We start from the raw sequence: 21,721 nt of genomic DNA on the forward strand, positions 1-21,721 counted from the left end.
GGAATAGCCAAAAAGAAAAAAAAAAAAAAGAGGCCTTTTAATGTATGGTCATGTTGATTGTTATAGGCCCAATTACCTCATGGCAACTCTGACAGTTCTACAAACTATATAACCGTAATAAACAAATATATAGTGCCACAAAACCAGCCTTTGACCCTCTGTGTTGCTGCTAAGTCGCAGCCTGTAGGTCCTTTGTGCCAATCTTATCATATGTTAATGCCTCTCATCAACATGGGATTACATTTGCTCTACAAACACATGAAATATTGGCCAATATTGGATCTGGGAATCTACTTTTATCACATGTCTTGGTCACAATCTCATTTGTTAGCAAATACTAAATTGCAATTCCATAGAGAAAGTAGATACTGTGAAAGTCTATGGTAGGTAACTGTTTATAGTATTATTTGCTTCTATTTCAGAAGCAATGTCACTAATTTTGACATTTTAAATCTTGAAGCAGCCCTTCATTACAAATGGCCAAATCTTTTATCACATGTCTTCCTTCAAATCCCTACAAGCATAGGTCACACAATACTTCTTTTCCATTGAATTTACCCCCAAATGCCGAAGCTCATTCGTACATTCAACAAGTTATATAGTGAAAGCAAATATATAACAAACTGTATTGCTCTACAAGCGCCTTTCATAAATCAACATTGAAGAAATATTGCCACTTCAAACAGCATAAGCCGCAACTCTTAAAATGAAGTTATTTGATAGACATTCTTCAATTCTCCGACTGCTTAAAATACCGGCCTGCAATTGTCACTAGAATGTTCAGCATTACCACCTCATCATCTAGTTCAGATTTTTCAGTCCTCAAGCTTGCACACTTTCTGAGCAGAGACCGAAGAGCAGCACACGTGTCAGCATGCAGTGGAGTATCAATTGCTGCACAGAGGGCAAACAGCCACATGCAATCACTCCTGGACAAGGTACTCTTCGTCTCCAGTGAATTTATGCATTTCCTCAGCATTGATACTCTAGCTACAGAGTCCATGCCTAGAATCACAGACAACAAAGGGTAGTTACCAGAACTTTCTGTTCTTGGACTGGAATTCTCAGGAGAAAATGAGGTATCATCTTCATTTATGGTTGACAAGGGCAGCCGTTTATCAGAGTTTTTGGGGTTAGAACAATCAAGTGGCTGTGAATCAATTGTAAGGTTATCAAAATTTTCAGGTAAAGTGCTCTCCAAAACCTGACATGAATAATCTTCATGAAAACTAAATACTGGGTGTTGTCTATCAGAATTTTCAACTCTGGAATCTTCAAGATGTGACAGAGCCTGAGATTGAGGAAAAAGGAAAGGTAGAGATGAGGTCAGTTCTCTCCATATACGCATAGGAAACCATAAAATGCAGGTAGTATTCTTCCAAAAACAAGAATTTTGAATCACCATATTCTACTTGATTCCAATATATTATTTCAGTATGAGTGCATGCATGTAAAAGAAAAAAATGAACTAACTAATAAATAAATAGAAGAAAGGCATTTTTTCAATAAGATTTTGTATTTTCCAATAATATTTCAGCAGAAGTGTGTGTGTGTGTGTGTGTGTGTGTGTGTGTGTTTGTAATTCTGATAATTCTAGGCAAAAACCATTTTTAACATCCTTTCAAGTGAAGACATGGAAGACATGCAATGGCAAATGTACTCACGGAAATGATGTTTTCCCACAATCATAGAGCAGTTCGAAGCTTCATTCATAGTTGCTTAAGACTTAACTTATTTATAGGTCTCCTACACGTGATATGGGTTAACCTTCGGCTATTACTCAAACTGAGCTCTTCTTAGCCAAGCATGGAGCCATCCATATGGATAACATTAATGGCCTTTGTTATCCACCTTGAGCCACTTCTTAGTTTCTCATGTTGGTACTATCTGCATATGTGTTAGTTGGTGACCTGGTTAGAGATTTTCCTTTTTCTTGTTTTGTTTGTAAGATTGAGGTCAGATCTCCCCCTTTTTAATCAAGAAGGATGTTTCATCCTTTCTTATTGGAATCTCCTCTCTTTATGATGGAGAGGAAGAAAGTGTGTGTGTGTGTGTCTCAAAGAGAGAGAGAGAGAGATGTACCTAGCTCTTGTTAATTTTCTAATTAAATGTTTTTTTACTAGAAGGATGAAGTGAGTCAAAGGGATAAGGCACAAAAGAGGGATGCGAGAGAGAGAGCGAGAGAGAGAGTTATACCTAGTTCTTGTTAATTTATCAATAAATGCCCATGATGCTCCTTCACCACAAAAAATGGTTTAATGCCAATATTGAGAACCTTAAAAAATTGGTCAAGAAAACATACCGCTCTTAGCTCTGCAAAATCAGCTAAGAATGCATCCTCCCACTTTTTCAATGGTGCTAAGTGTTCCGGACACTTTGCAATATCAGGAATCTTGGGCATATAAAGAGTCTGTTCTTTGTTCAATTTATTCCTGTCAAGCTTTGCCACTGTCACCTCTGGAATCTGTGCAGCTTCCCACCTAAGCAGAAGAAAGCACACTAAATGTTACTATAGCAAAATAGAGATTTACATGTATAGCCATGTGAAAATGCAAGCTACTGCAAAGCTTATCGAAATCACTAACAATAATAACACAGAAAAATACTCAAACCAATCAACATGACACAGGAAAACAAAACATTATGATGGAACATAAGCATCGTAATTTTAAGTCCATTTAATATGTAAGACAAGTATCAAACATGTCAACGTATGGGTATAAATAATTATATTTGCTAGCAATTCCATGACAGGTTTTAATGTAAGTGTTGGAAAAAGTTTAGTACCATCTTGGGCCCACATGATCAATCATATAAAGACATGGGAAGGTTTTTGTTCAAGATTTGATCAAGTTTGGTTGAGTTTCAAGCTTGCTTTGAAGAAAATCGAAGGCAAGGTATGTTCAAGGTGATTTGGTTTCAAACTCACCCAAGACCAGGTTCATTGCATCTTGATTGCATTTAGGTATGTTTTGTATATCTATGTTAAGACTTTTGGGAGTGCCAAAATCTGCCCAGGAGATGGAAAGCATAGGATTGAAGTAGAGGGCAAAAGAGTGAAAAAGAGGTTCAAAACCACCCTGCGATTTTTTTTGGCTGAAGGAGGGTTGATTAGAATAGTACAGAACCATATGGTGCAAAACAGCCCCACAGTAAATTTTCCACCCAGGGAGGGTAATTTGGGGGGCAGAAAGCAAAAAGAAATACAAAAGCCTCTACACTAGCCCATACAAAACTCCTCTAGTTGCTATTCAACCCCTTTTATTCCTACATACTGAGGACCAATCAAGCAGAATAACATTGAGAGGAATGCCTTTAAAAGGAGGTGTACAAGAAGCCCCATAAGAGGAATAGAAGTGGATTAGATCCTACAGTGTCTTTGCCATACTCTACTTATCCTCAAAGACTCTAGCATTTCCCTCCCATCACATAATCCATATCAATTTGTGACAAGCAATGTGCCACAAGATCTTACTGTTTAGGGAACTCTTGAAACCCTTATATGAGATGGTAATCATGTCACATATATTCCAGGGTGGAACCCACTCCATCTTGCATGTCTGAATAGATGGTACCATAGCCTCATAGTCATTGGGCAATGTAAAAAAAAAAAAATAACAAATGATCAATCATTTCTCCTCGGATACAAAATGCACTGGTTAGGTCTAAGGCTTTGAAAGGTCTTTTCAACTATAGCATACCATTAGTATTTACCTTTTTATGTGCCACAAGTCAAACAAAGACCTTCACCTTAGATGGGATTTTAGACATCCATATGAATTTGGCTGGAGAAAAGAGGCATAAGTTTGATAGATTGTACAAGACTAGAAAGAAGGATTTTATTGAGAACAAACATGAGAGGGATAAAGACCAAGTTTTCGCATTCAGGATGGTTGAAGACAAATGCATACAATTGAGGAAGACATAAGTCTTTCAAGGTCCTTGATCTCCAAACTAGTTAAGTTTCTGATAAAAAATAAAGTTCAAAGAAGAAGAGGAAGAGTTGTCAAGGATAGCTCAGATGGAAAGTTTTTCTTTGTAACTACTCTAAAAAGTCTAGGGAATTAAGAACACAAAGGTTGATGCCCCCACTACAAATCTTTCCAAAAACAAATTCTCACCCCCTTACCCACCACAAAGTGGGTGTGTATAGAAAAATCTTGAAACATATGTGCAATTAGCCTTCTAAGGATGTGCCCTATAACTGCTCAAAATGACATGATACCAAAGGGTGAAACTTTTCCTAGGGAATCTCCAAAGCCATTTCCCTAAGAGAGCATGATTCCTTAGAGAAACCCTTCATAACCCTAAACCTCTAAAATCCTTGAGCTTACACACTAGGTTGCAACTAATAAGATGATATCTTTTACCCTCCCCAACCCCTGACTACATGAATTCTTTTTGCAATTTTGCAATCCTTACACCATTGATGAAGGAATCTTGAAAAGGGATAAAAAGTAGCTAGGAATATGGGACAAGCAAGACTGGATTAGCATTATTCTTCCGCTTAAAGACAAGAATGCTTCCTTCCATCCATCCAATCTCCTCAAAATTTTGTCAATCACTAGATTCCAAAGTGCAATTACTTTCGAGTTTCCTCCTAAAGGAAGACCCAAACAAGTTAAAGGTCAGTTTGACATTTTACAATCTAGCATCAAAGCTAAATTGGCGGTATGATCCTGGCTCAAGTTGATACCAGAAAGAATACTCTTTTCTAAGCTGATTTTAATTCCTAAGATGTGCCCAAAAACTAAGATTAGTTTCAGGTTTTGTAGATTTGAAATAGAAATTCTAAGAAAAAGATTGTGTCATCTACAAATTGAAAATGCAACACTATAGTCCTACTCTTGCCCACAATGAAACCTTCAACTAAACCTCTCTCCTCTGCTCTCACTAGCATCCTACTTAAACCATCAACTATAATAGTGAACAAGTATGAGGCAAGAGGATCTTCTTGTCTTAAACCTCTAGATGCCTCAACCCAACCTTTGGTAGCAAAACATGCCTAAGACAAACAACCCTCATTCAAGACCTCAATTTTGTACTGAACCCTTTTCTTTCTAGTACATGATCCAGAAAACCCCAATCCACATGATTATATGCTTTGTCAAACTCAATTTTGAAAACTACCCCTTACTCACTTGATCATCTCTTCCCATCCACTAATTCATTTGCTATTAGAACAACATCCAAAATTTGTCTTCCCTCAATAAAGGCACCCTAAGAAATATAGATGATTTCATGGAGGACTCTTCGGATATGCTCTAATAAAACCTTAGCAATATTCTTATACAAGCTAGTGGTTAGGATGATTGGTGTAAAATCTAATATTTCAATGGTTTGACTCTTTTTTGGCACTAAACCAATGAAGGTAGCATTGATGCTTTGGTTTATTACCCTATTATTGTGAAACTCCAAGAAGACCCTTGCTAAATCCTCCTTAATCATGACCCAACACTCTTGAAACACTACAATGGTGAAACCATTGAGACCAGGGGCCTTTTCCTTGTCTAACCAGAAAACACACTAAGCTATATTTAGCTACAATAATTTACTCTAAAATCTATCCAGCTCCTTACAAAACACCAACAACAATTTCCAATCAGTGCTTTAAATCACTAAAGCCTAGAATTCTTAACTTTTTTTTTTTTTTTTAATAGGGAACAATTTCTTTTACACATGGAAATGAACCTATAACCTTTTCATCTCCATCCCAACCCCTTTCCACACAAGTCAGGCCCCCAGGAACCTCCCTCGTCTTAATCTGCTGGTACCAGGCCTTGGTCAGCCAGGTTACATTTAAACTCTTTCCCACCCCCACCCCCATCTTCCTAGAATTCCAGGAAACAGGCCCCCGCAACCAGTTTTTGTGAATGAAGAATGAAAGTCTTTTTCACATATTAACCAAAACACACTACACTAAGTCTGCTAGCAATTTTTGTGAAAAGGAATAAATTTCAGAATCTTACTTCTTACTGCACTTTTGTAATATTTTCATTACTTTTTCTCCATTTCTCCAGGTTTTCTTAGAAAGCCAAACCCAATAACATTTCAATTAAGTAGAGGTTGGAAGGTAAGTGAGTCAGGACATTTTCTTTTTCAATATGACATTTCTCCTTCTAAAGTAAGCTAATAAGTGCCCAGAAATGGGGACATACATAACTCAACTCAAAATATCCTCAATACTAACTACTCAAGGTTCGCTACATGAATCATTCTCAGTCATTCAAATCTATCTAGAGCCACCTCCTCCATTAATTCTTAGAAATCATTTTTCTCACCACTTCTAGTCTTTTTCACATCATTTTTGCTTCACTCTCTTCCTCTTAATGCTGTCAATTTATATCAAATCATATTTCTGTACTAGTTTATTTAAAGCCTGTCATTGCACATTTCAAACCAACTTAGACGACTTTCCTTCACCCTTTCCCCAATTCGTGTTACCTACCTCTACCCTAGTTCTGACAAATGCATTTGTTTCTCAATTTGTATTTCAAGACTCATCTCCATTAACACCCTAATTTCCACTATGCTTTCCGAAATGTCATTTCCTAATAGAATTTGGTTCAATAAAGCCTAGCTAGTCTTACAACCATCACATAAATTTTCCCGTTCAATTTGGTATGTAAAGTAGGGATACATGTTGTGAATGATTATGCTAAGATGGAATTAATGTTCTCTCTTAAATGCAAAAGGTTTCTAAATCAAAGAGGGAATTGAAAAAACTCGGGTGCTGAGTGAATTACAGTGGTGCTGGGAGGAATGTGGGGGTACTTCAACTTGTTAACTGAAGGTGGTGTCTTGTTGGTGCTAAGAAGGAAAATCCAAAAGGTTTCTAGATCAGAGAGGGAATTGAAAAAACTTGAGTGCTCAGTGAATTATAGTGGTGCTGGGAGGAATGCGGGGGTACTTCAGCTTGCTAACTGAAGTTGGTGTCTTGTTGGTGCTAAGAAGGAAAATCCAAAAGGTTTCTAGATCAAAGAGGGAATTGAAAAAACTCAAGTACTCAGTGAATTACAGTGGTGCTGGGAGGAATGCGGGGGTACTTCAGCTTGCTAACTGAAGTTGGTGTCTTGTTGGTGCTAAGAGGTGAGCGGGGGTTTTCTATGTTTGTGTAATGAAGTTAAAAATATTATTGTGGAATGTAGGAGGGGTTAATGATTGTGAGAAAAGAAAGGTGATCAAGGAGTTGATTAAGGATCAAAAGGTGGATTTGGTGTGCTTGTAGGAGACTAAGATGCAGGAGATGTCAAAGAGGATAGTCAGGAGACTTGGCGTGGGAAGATGTTTAGATTGGGGGGCCGTCAACTCGAGGGGGGCCTTTGGTGGAGTGTTGGTGTTCTGGGATAATAGGGTGCTACAGTTATTGGAGGCAGAAGTGGGGACTTTCTCAGTGTCTTGCCGATTTAAAAGCTGTGAGGATGATTTTTGTTGGAACTTCACTGGGTCTATGGTCACTTTACAGGGGTTGTGTAGTGTTTTCTTCCTAAGCCGGTTTTGGATCACTTTCCAATTCTTCTAGATGGGGGAGGAGTGAGGAGAGGCCCGATGCCTTTTAGATTAGAAAATATGTGGTTGAAGGAGGAGGGCTTCAAGGATAAGGTGCAGGCTTGGTGGGAAAGTCTCAATTTTAATGGGCCTGCTAACTTTGTGTTGGCAGCTAAGCTAAAAGCTCTGAAGCCGTTATTGAGAGATTGGAATAGGTTGGATTTCGGTAAAATGGAAGTCAATAAGGCTTTGGCTTTGAATCAGGTGGACTTCTAGGACAAAGTAGACTTAACCCGATCTCTTACTGTTCATGAATTGGAAGCAAGGAGAGGAGCAAAGGAGAACTTTAAAAAGTGGGTTTTTCTGGAAGAAATTTCGTGAAGACAGAAATCAATGGAAGTTTGGTTGAGAGAGGGGGATAGGAACACTAGTTTCTTCCATAAGATGGCTAATGCTCACAAGAGGAGAAATATGATGTCCTGGGTCAAAATAAATGGTTCTTGGTTAACAGAGGAGAATGAGGTTAGAGATGGGGTGGTGAATGAGTTTAAGTTGTTGCTGGCTGCTAAAGGAGGATGGAGACCCAGCTTAAGTGGGATGTCCTTTGAGAGGTTGGAGGCTATGGAAGCAGCTAGACTGGAGGAGCCGTTTTCGAAGCAAGAGGTGTTGGAAGCTCTTAAGGGCTTTTATGGGGACAAAGCACCTGGGCCTGAGGGTTTTCCTATGGCTTTTTGGCAATTTTCTTGGGATTTTGTGAAAGAGGAGGTCATAGGGTTTTTTAGGGAGTTTAATGACCATGGCCGATTTGTTAAAAGTCTAAATGCAACTTTCCTTGTTTTGATCCTAAAAAAAGGGGGAGCAGAAGACTTAAGGGACTTCAGGCCTATTAGTTTGGTGGGAGGGTTGTATAAATGGCTGGCTAAAGTTGGTGGTGGGTAAGGTGGTCTCTAAGGCTCAAAATGTTTTTGTGGAAGGAAGACAAATTCTGGATGTTGTCCTTTTTGCTAATGAAGTTATAGACTCGATATTGAAGAGCAATGAAGGGGCGGTGATGTGTAAGCTGGATATAGAAAAGGCGTATGATCATGTGGACTAGTCCTTCTTGTTTTCAGTCATGAGTATGAAGGGTTTTGGGAAGCAACGGATCCGATGGATGCAGTGGTGTATTTCCACAACCAGATTTTCTATCCTGGTTAATGGGTCTCCTTCAGGTTTCTTCCAAAGTTCTAGGGGTTTAAGACAAGGGGATCCCCTCTTTCCATACCTATTTGTGATGGCTATGGAGGCTCTTGGTTGTCTCCTAAGGAGTGCAGTAAATGGGGGTTTTTTGTTAGTCTGCAAGGCGAGGAGTAGAGGTGGTGAGGGGGTTTAGGTGTCTCACTTACTTTTAGCTGATGATACTTAGGTTTTATATGGGGCTTTTAAGGATCAATTGTTGTATTTAAGTTGGATTCTAATGTGGTTTGAGGCCATGTCGGGGTTGAGAATTAATCTGGACAAAAGTGAGCTAATCCCGATGGGTGGTGTGGAAAACTCAGAGGCTTTGGCTGCAAATCTTGGGTGTAAGGTTGGAAGTCTTCCGTCCACTTATTTAGGATTGCCATTAGGCGCGCATCATAGATCTGTGGCTATTTAGGATGGAGTGGAGGAGAGAATGCGAAAGAAATTGGCTAGATGGAAGAGTCAATACATCTCTAAAGGAGGAAGGATCACCTTGATTCAAAACACTTTGGCGAGTATGCCTATTTACTTCATGTTTGTGGTTTCTATGCCCAGAAAGGTCAGATTGAGGATAAAGCAGATTCATAGGGATTTTTTGTGGGGAGGTCGGGCCCTTGAGCAGAAACCTCATCTTGTTCGGTCGGGTTTGGTTTGCCTAGATAAAAGCAAAGGGGGGTTAGGGGTAAAGTGTCTTTCTACCCTCAATAAGGCACTTTTGTGTAAATGGAGCTAGAGATTTGCAAATAAGAGAGAGGCCTTTTGGAATCAAGTGATTAGGGGAAAGTATGGGGAGAAGCAAGGGGGTTGGTGTTCTAAGGAAGTGAGGGGTGGGTATGGTGTGGGGTTGTGGAAAACATTTAGGAAGGAGTGAGTTGTTGTAAGCAGTAGGCTTTATTTTGTGGTGGGGAATGGGCAAATGGTGAAATTCTAGAAAGATAGATGGTGTGGAGATGAACCTTTTTGTGTTTTTTTTTCCTCTTTATTTGCTTTAGCGGTTTCCGAGGATGGTTAGGTAAAAGATGTGTGGTGTTCCAATGAGGGTGGGGGGAGTTGGAGCCCGCACTTCTCCAAACCATTTAATGATTGGGAGATGGATGAGGTGTGTAGGTTTTTTTGGGCCTTAATGGGAAGAGAGTTCAGCAGACAATGGAAGATAGGGTGATTTGGAGAGAGACTAAATACGGGAAGTTTTATGTTAAGTCTCTATACAAATCATTAGTCTCAGGCCCTCGAACCTTTTTCCCTCCGTCAGCCATTTGGAAAGTTTACATGCAGCCTAGAGTGAGTTTTTTTGGGTGGGAAGCAATGTGGGGAAAGGCTCTTACCTTGGATCAACTTCAAAAAAGACGATGACCTTTAGTGAACAAATGCTACCTTTGTCAAAGACACGAAGAATCAATAGATCACATTCTTCTCCACTGCACCAAGGCAAGGACTCTTTGGGAGTTGTTTTGCTCTCTTTTTGGGGTGCAGTGGGTGCTGCTAGCCACAGTTAAGGTGACACTTCTGGGATGGGACGGGTCTTTTGTGGGAAAAAAGAGGAAGGGAGTTTGGAGAGCAAATTTGATATATATATATATATATATATATATATATATATATATATATATATAAATATAGATAATTTAAAAACAAATAGGTTTGATATATTGAAGGATATAGAAAAATAATAAAATATATAAATATTTTTTTATATTATATTATTTGCAATACAAACAAAATAATTGAAATATATGTATATAGGTTAATTTAGAACATTGAAAAACGGTTGGTTTGGTGGTAGGGGGTCCAACATTTCATGTGCAAGTCCTAGGTTCTATTCGTGGTGTAGAAAAGGGCATTTATGTTTCTTAATATATCTCTTTAACGAACAAATCCTACATCGAAAGTGGGAAAGAAAAAAATACACTATTTAATAGGCGGTTCCCTTACCAAGCAGTGCAGCAACATGTGCTGGGCATGTTAAGATAGGTAAGAAAATTGTGCATTAAGGCTAGGCCCACAATTTTGGTTTTTAAAAGTAGGAAAAAGGCAATGGAACTAATATGGCATACGAAAGTTTTGGCAATAAATTGAAAATATTGGCAAAATATCGATGTTTTTGCCAATAAATTGCTGATAAACAGGGAAAAAATCGAAATTTCGAGTGCTTGACATATCCACCCTATTTACCATGTCGAAGTTGATTGATAGACAATATATTGATGAAATACCGCTGATATTTTGCAATTCTTTCTTCCTTGGTTAGGTCTACAAAAGGTTAGCGATATATTGATGAAATATGTTATGGTTGCTTTCTCGAAGGGGAGAGGAGTTTTGAAAGGTGGAAAGTGTTGGTTTGCAGTGGAATCTAAGACGTTCGAAATCTCCATTGAAGAGGTCTGAGGTAAACAAAGAGGGATTATTTTGGAAAGTAGTAAAGACTTTTCCTCTTGGATAAGATTTGGAGAAAAGAGCTTAAGCTATCTATTGGAATGTGTGGAAGCTTGGTGTAGAGGAGAGTCAAGCTCGAGGTATCTGAAAGTTTGGGAAAAAGGAGGAAGAAAGTTTAGGCCGGAGTATCGTTCAAATGAAGCTAGTAGGTTTTTACTTTGCTCAGTGAGAGATTTGGAAGCTAAGAGGTTTTGTCTCGTTTTTCCAGAAGGAAAAGGCTTAGTAGGGGGGTGGTTTCTATTGGCTCAGAAGTTAAGGGCCCTTGGAGTTTCCACACCAGCTTTGAGCAATGGTGATCTAGGTACTTCCAACTTTGAAAAGGATGGATATAGTGTCAAAGGAAAAGAGAAAGGGAAAGGAGCGTATGTAGAAGTCGCGAGAGTGAAGACAGGGGATTCAAGGGATTCAGGGGATTCTTTATGGGTGCATGTAGGGGGCCGTGACCTACTCACTAGGGAAGAGCAGCTAAGTCGTTGTTTGGTAGGCTGCTTTGGAGACAGTTTTGAGTATGTTCCTCCTCTGTCCTCCTTGAAGGAATGGGCGTTTGAAAGGTGGTTTCTTAAGGGAGGTTTAAAAATTTCCAGGTTGGGTGGGGCCCTTGTGTTGTTCGAATTTGAAAATAAATGTGAAGCTGATTTGGTGCTTTTAAGGGGCAGCAAATGTATTAAGGAGAGAGAGTTTCTCCTACAGAAATGGGGACTTGAAATGGGGTGTTTTTGGAATGGGAGCCATGCCAAGGAAGTTTGGGTGAAGGTTGTAGGACTTCCACTTCACCTTTGGAGTAAAGAGGTGTTCAAGAGAATTGGAGAGAGCTGTAGGGGTTTCATAGTTGTTGATGAGGAAACAACTTTCTTTTCACAGTTGTCGTGGGCTCATATCTTGGTGAGAGCCTCTGGGAAGAATAGGCCAGGTTCATTGCAGGTAGTAGCTAGGAATTTTTGCCGGGCGGTTAGTCTGTGGTAGGAAACCCCCTCCCTTGGGTTTCTCAAGTAGTGCCAAGGTCCACCTAGCATAAAGATGAGGGGCGGGAGGTCAGGGATGAAGGTGGGGGTGATGCACGCGCTGGTGTTAGCGTGCGGGATTTTCAAATTGGAAATCAGTCTTGGGGGTCAGATGAGCAGGTTAAGTGTGGCAAAAGGCATAGGGGTTGTAGCGGGTGCAAAGGGCAGGCTGGCTAGTGCAGCTGAGCTAGACTCAACCGTGAGTGGGCCTAGGCCTAGAACAGCAGGTTGGGAGGCTTACAAAGAGGCTATATGGGCTTAAGTGGTGGAGTGGAATGGGCCAAAGGCCCAATTCCCATTAGTCCAGTGGAGACGGGCCTAGGCGACAGCTCATCGGGGCCTCTGGGGCCCACTTTTAATAAGGCCTTCATGAGCATATTGGGGAGACCTTACTCTTCTAGGGCTCCTTCTGAGCCCGCGGGGGGTGCTGTGGGCCTGGAAATGGAGCTCCTAGCCATTGAAGATGTCATCGCCGAGTCGCTACCTGGTCGTCTAAAGTTCACCATCGACGAGGCTTCGTTGGAGGAGGCATCCAAGTATCCCGCTATTCCCAAAATCTCTTCTTTTTCTTTGGGGCTTCGAGGTTCTTCTTCTTCTTCTCCTCTCTGGGGGCCCGAATAAGCTTTAATGGTTTCGAAGGGGGTTTCCAGTGGAGCGGAAGGGGCGATGGGTCGGATTCCGCTGTGTGTAGTGCGAACTGAAGATGTTTCGATTCTCGATGGCTGGAATGAGCCTCTTTGGGGTTCGATTGACGTTGTTAGTGCGAATGAGCTAGCACTTGTCCAAATTGGGTCGGATTATGCGAGTCCTTTAGAGGAAAGGATTGACTGTCACCTGCAAGAGGAGGGGCGGGATGAAGGGTGGAGCTCAAGCTGTCTTGCGAAGTTCAATCGATGCATGGGTATGCCGACGGAAGGTTTTGAAGAGGAAATTTTGTATCTCTTAAGGAGGATGAAGGGGAGAATTGATCAAAAGGGGCAGGACGGGGCGTCTAGGAAAACGAATTTAAAATCTTCAAAATCCAGTAGGGAACTTAAGAAGCTGGAGTGGACAATAAGCTATAAAAAAGCTAAAATGGGTACTAGTATGGGTATTTTTGGAGGGGCTTCCAAATCGGGGTGTAAATGAAGATAAGAATTTTATCATGGAATGTTAGAGAGGCTAATGACAGAGATAAAAGGAAGATCATTAAGTCAGTCATAAAATCCCAAAGAGTGGACGTGGTTTGTTTACAGGAAACTAAAATTAAAGAAATGACTACGGGGCTCGTTCGTAGTCTAGGGATGGGAAGACATCTAGACTGGAGAGCAGTCAATTCTAAGGGTGCAACTGGAGGTATTGTGGTGTTTTGGGATAACAGAATGGTGGAGTTAGTTGATTTGGAAGAAGGGGTTTTCTCAATTTCGTGTCGGCTCAAAAATTGTGTGGATGGATTGGTGTGGGTGTTCACTGGAGTGTATGGGCTGGTTTGCAGTAGAGATAGAGAGGATTTCTGGGAGGAGCTTGGAAGGAGCTTGGGTCAATAAAAGGTTTATGGAGTGACCCATGGTGTGTGGGAGGGGATTTTAATTTGGTAAGATATCCAGAGGAGCGTAGTAGGGGATGAGGGGTTACTGCTTCAATAAGGAGATTTTCAGAAGTGGTAGAGGATTTGGAGTTGAGAGATTTTTCTTTGAAGGGGGGCCCTTTTACCTGGAGAGGCGGTTTGAATAACCAGGCCCAGACTGGGCTTGACCGGTTTTTAGTGACAGACAACTAGGATAGCCTTTTCAATGGGGCTGTGCAGGGAGTTCTTCCTAAACCAGTGTCTGATCACTTCCCCGTTCTCCTAGAAGGAGGAGGGTTGAAGGGGGGATCTTCCCTTTTCAGATTTGAGAATATGTGGTTGGAAGAGGACGGTTTCAAAGACAAGATGAAGATGTGGTGGGGGAGTTTAAATTTTATAGGGACACCCAGCTTTATTTTAGATGCGAAATTGAGAGCCTTAAAAGATATTTTGAAGAATTGGAATAAAGAAGAGTTTGGTCTCATTGAGACTAAAAAGAGAGAAGCTCTTAGGCAGGTTGTGTATTGGGATGAAAAGGAGAAATGTTCAGTTTTAAATTTGAAAGAGTGTGAAGCAAGAAAAGAGGCTAGGGAGTATTATAAGTCTTAGGTGTTGAGGAAAGAAATCTCCTGGAGACAGAAGTCTAGGGAGTTATGGCTAAAGGAGGGAGACAATAATACCAGATTTTTTCATAGGATGGCGAATGCTCACAGTAGAAGAAACTGGCTATCCAAGTTGAAAGTGAATGGTTGTTGGTACTTGAAGGAGAATAATTTAAAAAAAAAAGTATGGTGAGGGCATTTCAAAAGTTGTATTCAGAAGAAGAGGGGTGGCGCCCTTGTATCGACGGGCCGTCTTTTTTGGGGTTAGTCAGCAGTGAGGCTGAGGGACTAGAGATTCCTTTTTTGGAAAAAGAAGTATTTGCAGCTCTCTCAGATCTAGGCAAGGACAAAGCCCCCGAGTCGGATGGATTTACCATGGTTTTTTAGCTTTTTTGTTGGGATGTGGTGAAGGTTGAGATTATGAGCTTTTTTAAAGAATTTCATGAGGGGCAGATTTGTAAAGTCTTTGAATGCTACCTTCCTGGTTTTAGTCCCAAAAAAGGGAGGTGCAGAAGATTTGAAAGATTTCAGGCCGATTAGCCTTGTGGGAAGCCTTTACAAGTTGTTGGTCAAGGTGTTGGCAAATAGAATTAAGAAGGTTATGAGGAAAGTGATTTCGGAGCCCCAAAATGCCTTTGTGGAGGGTAGACAAATTTTAGATGCAGTTTTGATTGCAAATGAGGTTGTGGATTCTAAGTTGAAAAGCAATCAAAAAGGGTGTGTTGTGCAAGTTGGATATAGAGAAGGTCTATGATCATGTCAACTGGAAGTTCTTGTTGGCAGTGCTTTAAAAAAATGGGTTTTAGGGAGAGATGGATAAAGTGGATAGAGTGGTGCATCTCTACTGTGAGATTTTCTATTCTAATAAATGGCTCTCCTTCCGGTTTTTTCCAAAGTTCAAGGGGTTTGAGACAAGGAGACCCCCTATCCCCTTATCTATTTGTGATAGCCATGGAGGTGTTTAATTGTTTATTGAGAAGGGCTATTAGTGGGGGCTTTTTATCTAGGTGGAGGGTGAGAGGTCGAATAGGTGAGAGGTCGAATAGGTGGGGGGACTTTGATCTCGTACTTGTTATTTGCGGATGATACTTTGGTGTTTTGTGAGAAGTCTCATGATCAGTTGACGTATCTAAGCTGGCTTCTCATGTGGTTTGAGGCTTGCTCAGGGTTGAGAGTTAATTTGGAGAAGAGCGAGTTAATCCCGGTGGGGAGGGTGCATGATATAGAGGATTTGGCCTTGGAGTTATGTTGTAAAGTGGGTGGTCTCCCATCCTGTTATTTGGGTCTACCTTTGGGGGGCCCTTCAAATCAAAGGTGGTTTGGGATGGAGTTGAAGAGCGGTTTCGAAAAAGACTTGCAATGTGGAAGAGACCGTATATATCAAAAGGAGGAAGACTCACTCTAATCCGGAGCACTCTCTTTAGCATGTCTATTTACTTCATGTCTCTCTTTTATTTGCCTAGAATAGTAAGGTTGAGATTGGAGAAGATTTAGAGGGATTTTCTGTGGGGTGGGGGAGCTCTTGTGCAGAGGCCACATCTTGTTAGGTGGAACTTGGTTTGCTTGGAAAGAAAGAAAGGTGGTTTGGGTGTGAGAAATTTAGCTTTAATGAACAAAGCTCTCTTAAGTAAGTGGAATTGGAGCTTTGCCGTTGAAAGAGAGGCTTTGTGGAAGCAAGTCATCAGTCACAAATATGGTGAAGAGGAAGGGGGGTGATGCACTCGAGCCGTAAGTGGGAGGTATGGTGTCAAGCTTTGGAAAGCAATTAGAAAGGAGTGGTTGTGTCTGAACAGTAGATTAGCCTACCGAGTGGGTTGTGGAAGGAAAGTGAGATTCTGAAAGGACAAGTGGTGTAGAGATGAGCCTCTTTGTGAGTCATTCCCTTCTTTATTTGCCATCTCCTTGGCTAAAGATGCTTGGGTATTGGATGTTTGGAGCCCAAACGGTGTTGGGGATGGTTAGACCCCTTTTTTCTCAAGGGCGTTTAATGATTGGGAGATTGAGATGGTGGACCGTTTTATGCTTAAGATCCAAGCCTTTAGGGTGCAAAGGGACGAGGATAAAGTGGTGTGGACAGCATCTAAGAGTGGAGCTTTCTCAGTCAAGTCGCTTTATTCTATTTTGGAGCTCGGAGGTTCTCCTTTGTTCCCTTGTGGTAGTATTGGGAGGGCGAATGTGCCTCCTAAGGTAGCATTCTTTGCTTGGGAGGCTTCTTGGGGTAAAATCTTAACTTTGGAGCAACTCCAGAGCAGGGGGTACTCTTTGGCAAATTGGTGTTTTCTATGCCTTTCTGAAGTAGAAATGGTGGATCACCTTTTACTTCATTGTGTAAAGACCCGGGCCTTGTGGAATCTTCTTTTCTCCATTTTTGGTGTGGCTTGGGTTCTCTATAGTTTAGTGAAGGAAACTCTCCTTGGGTGGCATGGAGTGTTTGTGGGAAAAACCTGTAAAAAAAGCTTGGCAAATGGCACCCTTATGTATTTTTTGGTCAGTCTGGAAGGAAAGGAATTTGTTAGCTTTTGGGAATGAAAAGTTTTCGCTTCAAAGACTGAAATATTTTTTTGTATATAATCTTTAGTCTTGGGTTAGGGTGCTTATAGTTCTGAGTCCTTCTTCTCTTGTTAGCTTTTTTGAGTAGTTAGGCTCTAAGTAAGGGTAGGTGATTTCTTTCCTCCTCCCTTGGTTTCGAGCTTTTGGGCTACTTTTGTATACTCCCTGTATACTTAGGGGGCACTGTTTTGGTGCTTCCTCTTTCCGTTTAATATAATTCCCTTTATCTATCAAAAAAAAATTTCGTTACTAAATATGCTTATCCAGAGCATAGTTAGCCCCAGTACATTCTTTCTAGTGAAATATGTGACTCTTGTAAATTCAAATATAAATTAGATTGTCGCTTTGTTATATAAGAATGAATTCCTTTCCCAAACAAAGGAATCCATTGTGCACTTCCTTTAGATGCCTACAATGTCTACTAGAATGTTAAGACTTACAACCAACCCAAGGTAAACATAGAGTCACTCCTCCAAAAACAAATATAAAATAAAATAGAAATACCATTAAGAAGGCAGAACAGGAAAAAAAAAAACACAAACACAAACAAAGACAAGAAATGAAGAATGCAAAGTAATACCTGACACGCCTAAGATATTCTAATCCATCTTCTGGAGGACCAGAATCAAAATCAGGTTCTCCTTCTACCAAAAAGGCTGGCCTCTGGATGCTACTATAATCTTCATCACTGTCACTATCTTCACTGCACTCTTCTGGATCAGCATAGCTGTCTTTGCCATCAACACTGTGACCATAAGCTGGGTCCAAAGGATGCAAGTTTTGCATCTCATCATCCACATTTGAAGAACTAACTTCCCCTGAAATAGGTCAGAAAATTTTAGATTTCCCACACAAATTTTAGCAACACTGAGGTCTCAATACCCCAATAAAATGAAAAATAAAAACCAAACGGAGGAGCAATCAATGGAGAAGTCTTTGTAATTAGCGGCACAGGGTAAAAATATATCTCTTGTAATTGAGGCACCAAGTTTCTGAAAAATCAGATTTATCTGATGAGTACTATTTTCCCTTTATTCCTTTTCATATACAATGCATTGTAGTATAACAACATCAGTATGAGTTGTAAAGAATAGCATCTAGACTAGCCAATAGAAAGAATTTCCATGTTGAGGGATACTATACAAGTGGTGTACAAAACTAGAACTATCATGTTCCTAAGCATCCAAAAACAAGAGGCGTGTCAGGTATGTTGCACATAAGTTCTTTCACATATTGCTCTAGGCATCTTCAATGCACATAGATTTTCAGATGGTTCCCTCTTCCCTTTGTAGCCACCATACCTGTGCACAACAGAATTGAACACATCAAGTTGACACAAGGAGAACCAGATATCCAAGAAAAGGAATAGGGAAAGAATAGGTGAAGAAAGGAATTTAGAATTGACATATTGGTTCGGACAGCTTCAAAAGATACTAATGACACTTCTAGAAGCCCAGAACTTCAGGAGAAGCTCCACAAAATGGGTTAGAGAAATTACAACAATGTCAAACCAAGCCCGACCAAACCACAACCCAAATCCCCACCCAAATAAATAAATAAATAACAAAAAATAGTAATAGAAGTAATAATAGCAGTAGTAGTGGTAATAATAGTAATAAATGACAACAATAATAAGAAATCCAAAAAATAAGTAGCACATAACTTTCAATGGATCAGCTGAACTGATAATTATATATTTATAAAACAAAACAAGCACTGACAAAATGATACCAAAAGATGGTAAAAAGAGTGTAATTCCACAAAGGTAAAAAAAGACAATAATGTTTCCAATAAGAAGATAAACCATTTAATCCACAATGCATTTGTTGTTATGAAGATAGCTACATATATGCATATACACAAAAAAATACAATTTGCTGAATCTTTTGGTTTAAAAAGAAAAAAGAAAAAAGTCAAAATAACATGGAGGAAACAGAGATTCCTACTTCTATTGGTGCTGACAAGAAAACTTTTAATCATTAAAAAAAATAAAAAGGCTAATTCAAGTATTACAAGTAATAGAATTGGGGAAAATGAAGTAGAATAACTTAAAAAAAAACACACCACCATTCCAAAATTTACCTCCCCAACTTATTTGGGATGTTCTCTATATTGCAAGTTGCAAGACCTCTACTAAAATTTAAATAAAATGTTTTTGCTTCTAGTGGTTTACAGCACGTATGTTTTTGGTTCCAGTGGTTTGTTGGAATATCAATAGTTTATGGGATCTCTCAGCAAGAACCACAATCGCATTAATTAAATGAAAGAGGAGTTAAAAAAAACGCATATACCCAGCAGGAAAACATGCTTAGTTGAATGCAATTTAATTTTCCAAGGAGTGAAGCAGTTAAAATACATTCCGCTGCCTAAAATTAGAATTACTCATGAAACTCAATTACCAGACAGCACCCTTCTTTTATCCTTTTCTTGATGTGACATATTAACTCTTGCAGCTCACTAGAAGAACATAATGAACTTCAATTTTAAGAATTGTGTCAATGCACTTTCTGTAGTTGACTATAACTCAATCAGTTTGCAGTATAATATACTTTCACATCACAACTAAGTAAACAGTCCATACCCCTCCTAGAATGAATTGTTACTTCAATTGGATGAGTACAAGAATATCAAAGATAATTTCAAGATTTCACAAGACAACGCACAATCTGCGAGAATTGAGATACATTAGCAGTACCATAAGAGGTTCTTCAGTTCTGATAACTATTTTGGAGGAAAAAATGCAGACTAAGTTGTCAATCCCAGCTTTATTCAGCCAGTAGTTATCCACAGTCCTAACCCCAACTCTTTTAGGATTGCCAATGAAAACCCAGATTCACAGTCATATTGGGGATCCCTAGCCTAACATAACCCAGACATTACAAAGATCCCAACTATTTCAAGGTTGCCAATAGAAACCCAAATTTCCAGTCCTATAAGGGATCCCTTGCCCTCCCTCCCTCCACATACCCGTGCTCACACAAACAAACACAAAGTCCATACTGCTAATTTCTTCAAAGCAGCTTTATTCTTCCAGTAGTTATCCAAGGTCCTAGTCCAAACCATTTCAGGATTGCCAACAAAAAACCACATTCACAGAACGAGGGATAAAAGAGGGATCAGGAGCCGAATTCAACCCAGAAATTTTGATCACAGAAATGTGTGTACTTAGATTTATGTATACCTCTTGAAAAACCTATCAGATACATAGACAAGGTGCTTAGGAATTTCAAGTGGTCTTCAAGCACGTTGAAGAAACCTTGATGCACTGTTAAGTGTATATCTTAAGAAGTACTACAGAATTCAAACAATTCTTAACTATAGACTGCATGATTTAGACAAAAGAATGATTCTTTCCCATTGGAAGATTGTGCCGTGGAGATGCAGCCGCTGGATGGGAGAGAAACAGAGGACTACGAACTTGTAAGATGTGTATGTAAAAATACAACAAAACCGAACCGGCATATTTAGCCCCAATACTACATTGAGAAGTTGCAAACAGGATTGCATAGTCATAGAGCAAAGTAATAGCAGGATTGTATTTTATATTTTGAACAATGCTGGTGATGCGCTTTGATAGTTCATTCCAATTCTTATATAAGTAGTAGTAGTCTACCATAATTCAAGACAGCGGATGTAATAACAGTATCACAAAGAACTAACAAGAAATCCAATGTCATCCAATAACTTCCAAGGAGGAATGGACTACGACTATAAATAACAATTCAAACCAAGATGTTAACTAAAGATCGATTATGAACATGAAAGTAACCAAAAGAAAACATACTGAGAATTGCAGGGGCCTCTTCCTTCTTGGCAGACTGTTGCCGAGGATCAAAGTTAACACGGATGCGCTTGTGATTTGTGCAGTTTTCCAGGCCATCATACTCCTTGAGCACCACAGGGCCCAGACTACAGCGAATCTCCATCCACATTTTACGCTGTTCTTCAGAATTGATATACCTCAGTACCTCCATCTCCTTCCGCGAGTAAACCCTCTTCGTTCCACTCTCATTCTTTTGCGCTTCTACAATCTGTGCTACAATCTTTCCCTTCCCATTTGCCTCCAAACCCTGCTTCCCGCCTTTTGCCTTTCTGCGGGTCCGTTTATCCCTCCTTTCGTCCGTTTCTTGTTTCGTTTTCTGTCTACTACACCCATTTCCACTTCTGGGGATTGAAGTAGAATCAATCACTGCAGTGTCATCAATCACCTCAATCTTCAGATTCCCTCTCAGAGGTTTCACCTTTCCACCATCACCATTCTGCACCATCTTTTCACCAGCTTCCACACTTTTATGTCTGCTATTGGTCTTGAAAGATTTGACCACAGTTTCATTCCAACTCTCCAAATCATCAGATTTTACCAAATGGTTTTGTTCAGCTTCATTCACTGACCCAACCCAAAAACTCTCAGAATCAGCCGATTTCACCAAACGGGTTTCTTCAGCTTCGTCCACTGACCCAAGCAAACATTTCTCTTCAATTTTCGATGCGTTTCCCAGTTCTTGATTTTCATCAACAACTACAACCGAAGAAGACGAGGTGGGCAAGCCTTCTGTGCAATCTTGAACTTGAACACCAGCTGAATGATTTTCTTTACTTCCATTTCCATTCCCAGAAATTTTCTTGAGTTTCCCAGATTCTTCAAGTTTGAGAAAATTTTCATCAACCTCAGTTTCTTGCTGTTCTTTGAAATGCTTTTCCTCTGCAATTCCTGCAACCTCTTCTTGTTGTGTTGAACTGGAGCGGTGTTCAACGCAATCCAAATCTTCATCCATGATCATTCCACTCTCGAAGTTCCTGCTTTGAGAGAGAGAAAGCGAGAGCAACTTCCACAGAGAACGTAAGGGAGAGCGAGAGAAATGCAGAGAGAGAGAGAGAGA

The 21,721-nt window shown here is 40.0% G+C and overlaps 1 protein-coding gene across 1 annotated transcript; it reads right to left on the reverse strand.

Moving 5' to 3' along the window:
* Positions 1 to 437: 437 nt before the first annotated feature.
* On the reverse strand, positions 438 to 21,721 carry LOC117914638. Its single transcript, XM_034830053.1, has 4 exons — positions 20,626 to 21,721; positions 17,422 to 17,659; positions 2,303 to 2,480; positions 438 to 1,291 (listed from the first exon to the last, which is right to left on the reverse strand). Exons 1-4 carry the CDS (start codon positions 21,620 to 21,622, stop codon positions 731 to 733), a joined length of 1,974 nt encoding a protein of 657 aa, XP_034685944.1. The 5' UTR covers positions 21,623 to 21,721; the 3' UTR covers positions 438 to 730.

The sequence above is a fragment of the Vitis riparia genome, chromosome 5 (genome assembly GCF_004353265.1).
Source record: "Vitis riparia cultivar Riparia Gloire de Montpellier isolate 1030 chromosome 5, EGFV_Vit.rip_1.0, whole genome shotgun sequence".
Taxonomy (NCBI): Eukaryota; Viridiplantae; Streptophyta; class Magnoliopsida; order Vitales; family Vitaceae; genus Vitis; species Vitis riparia.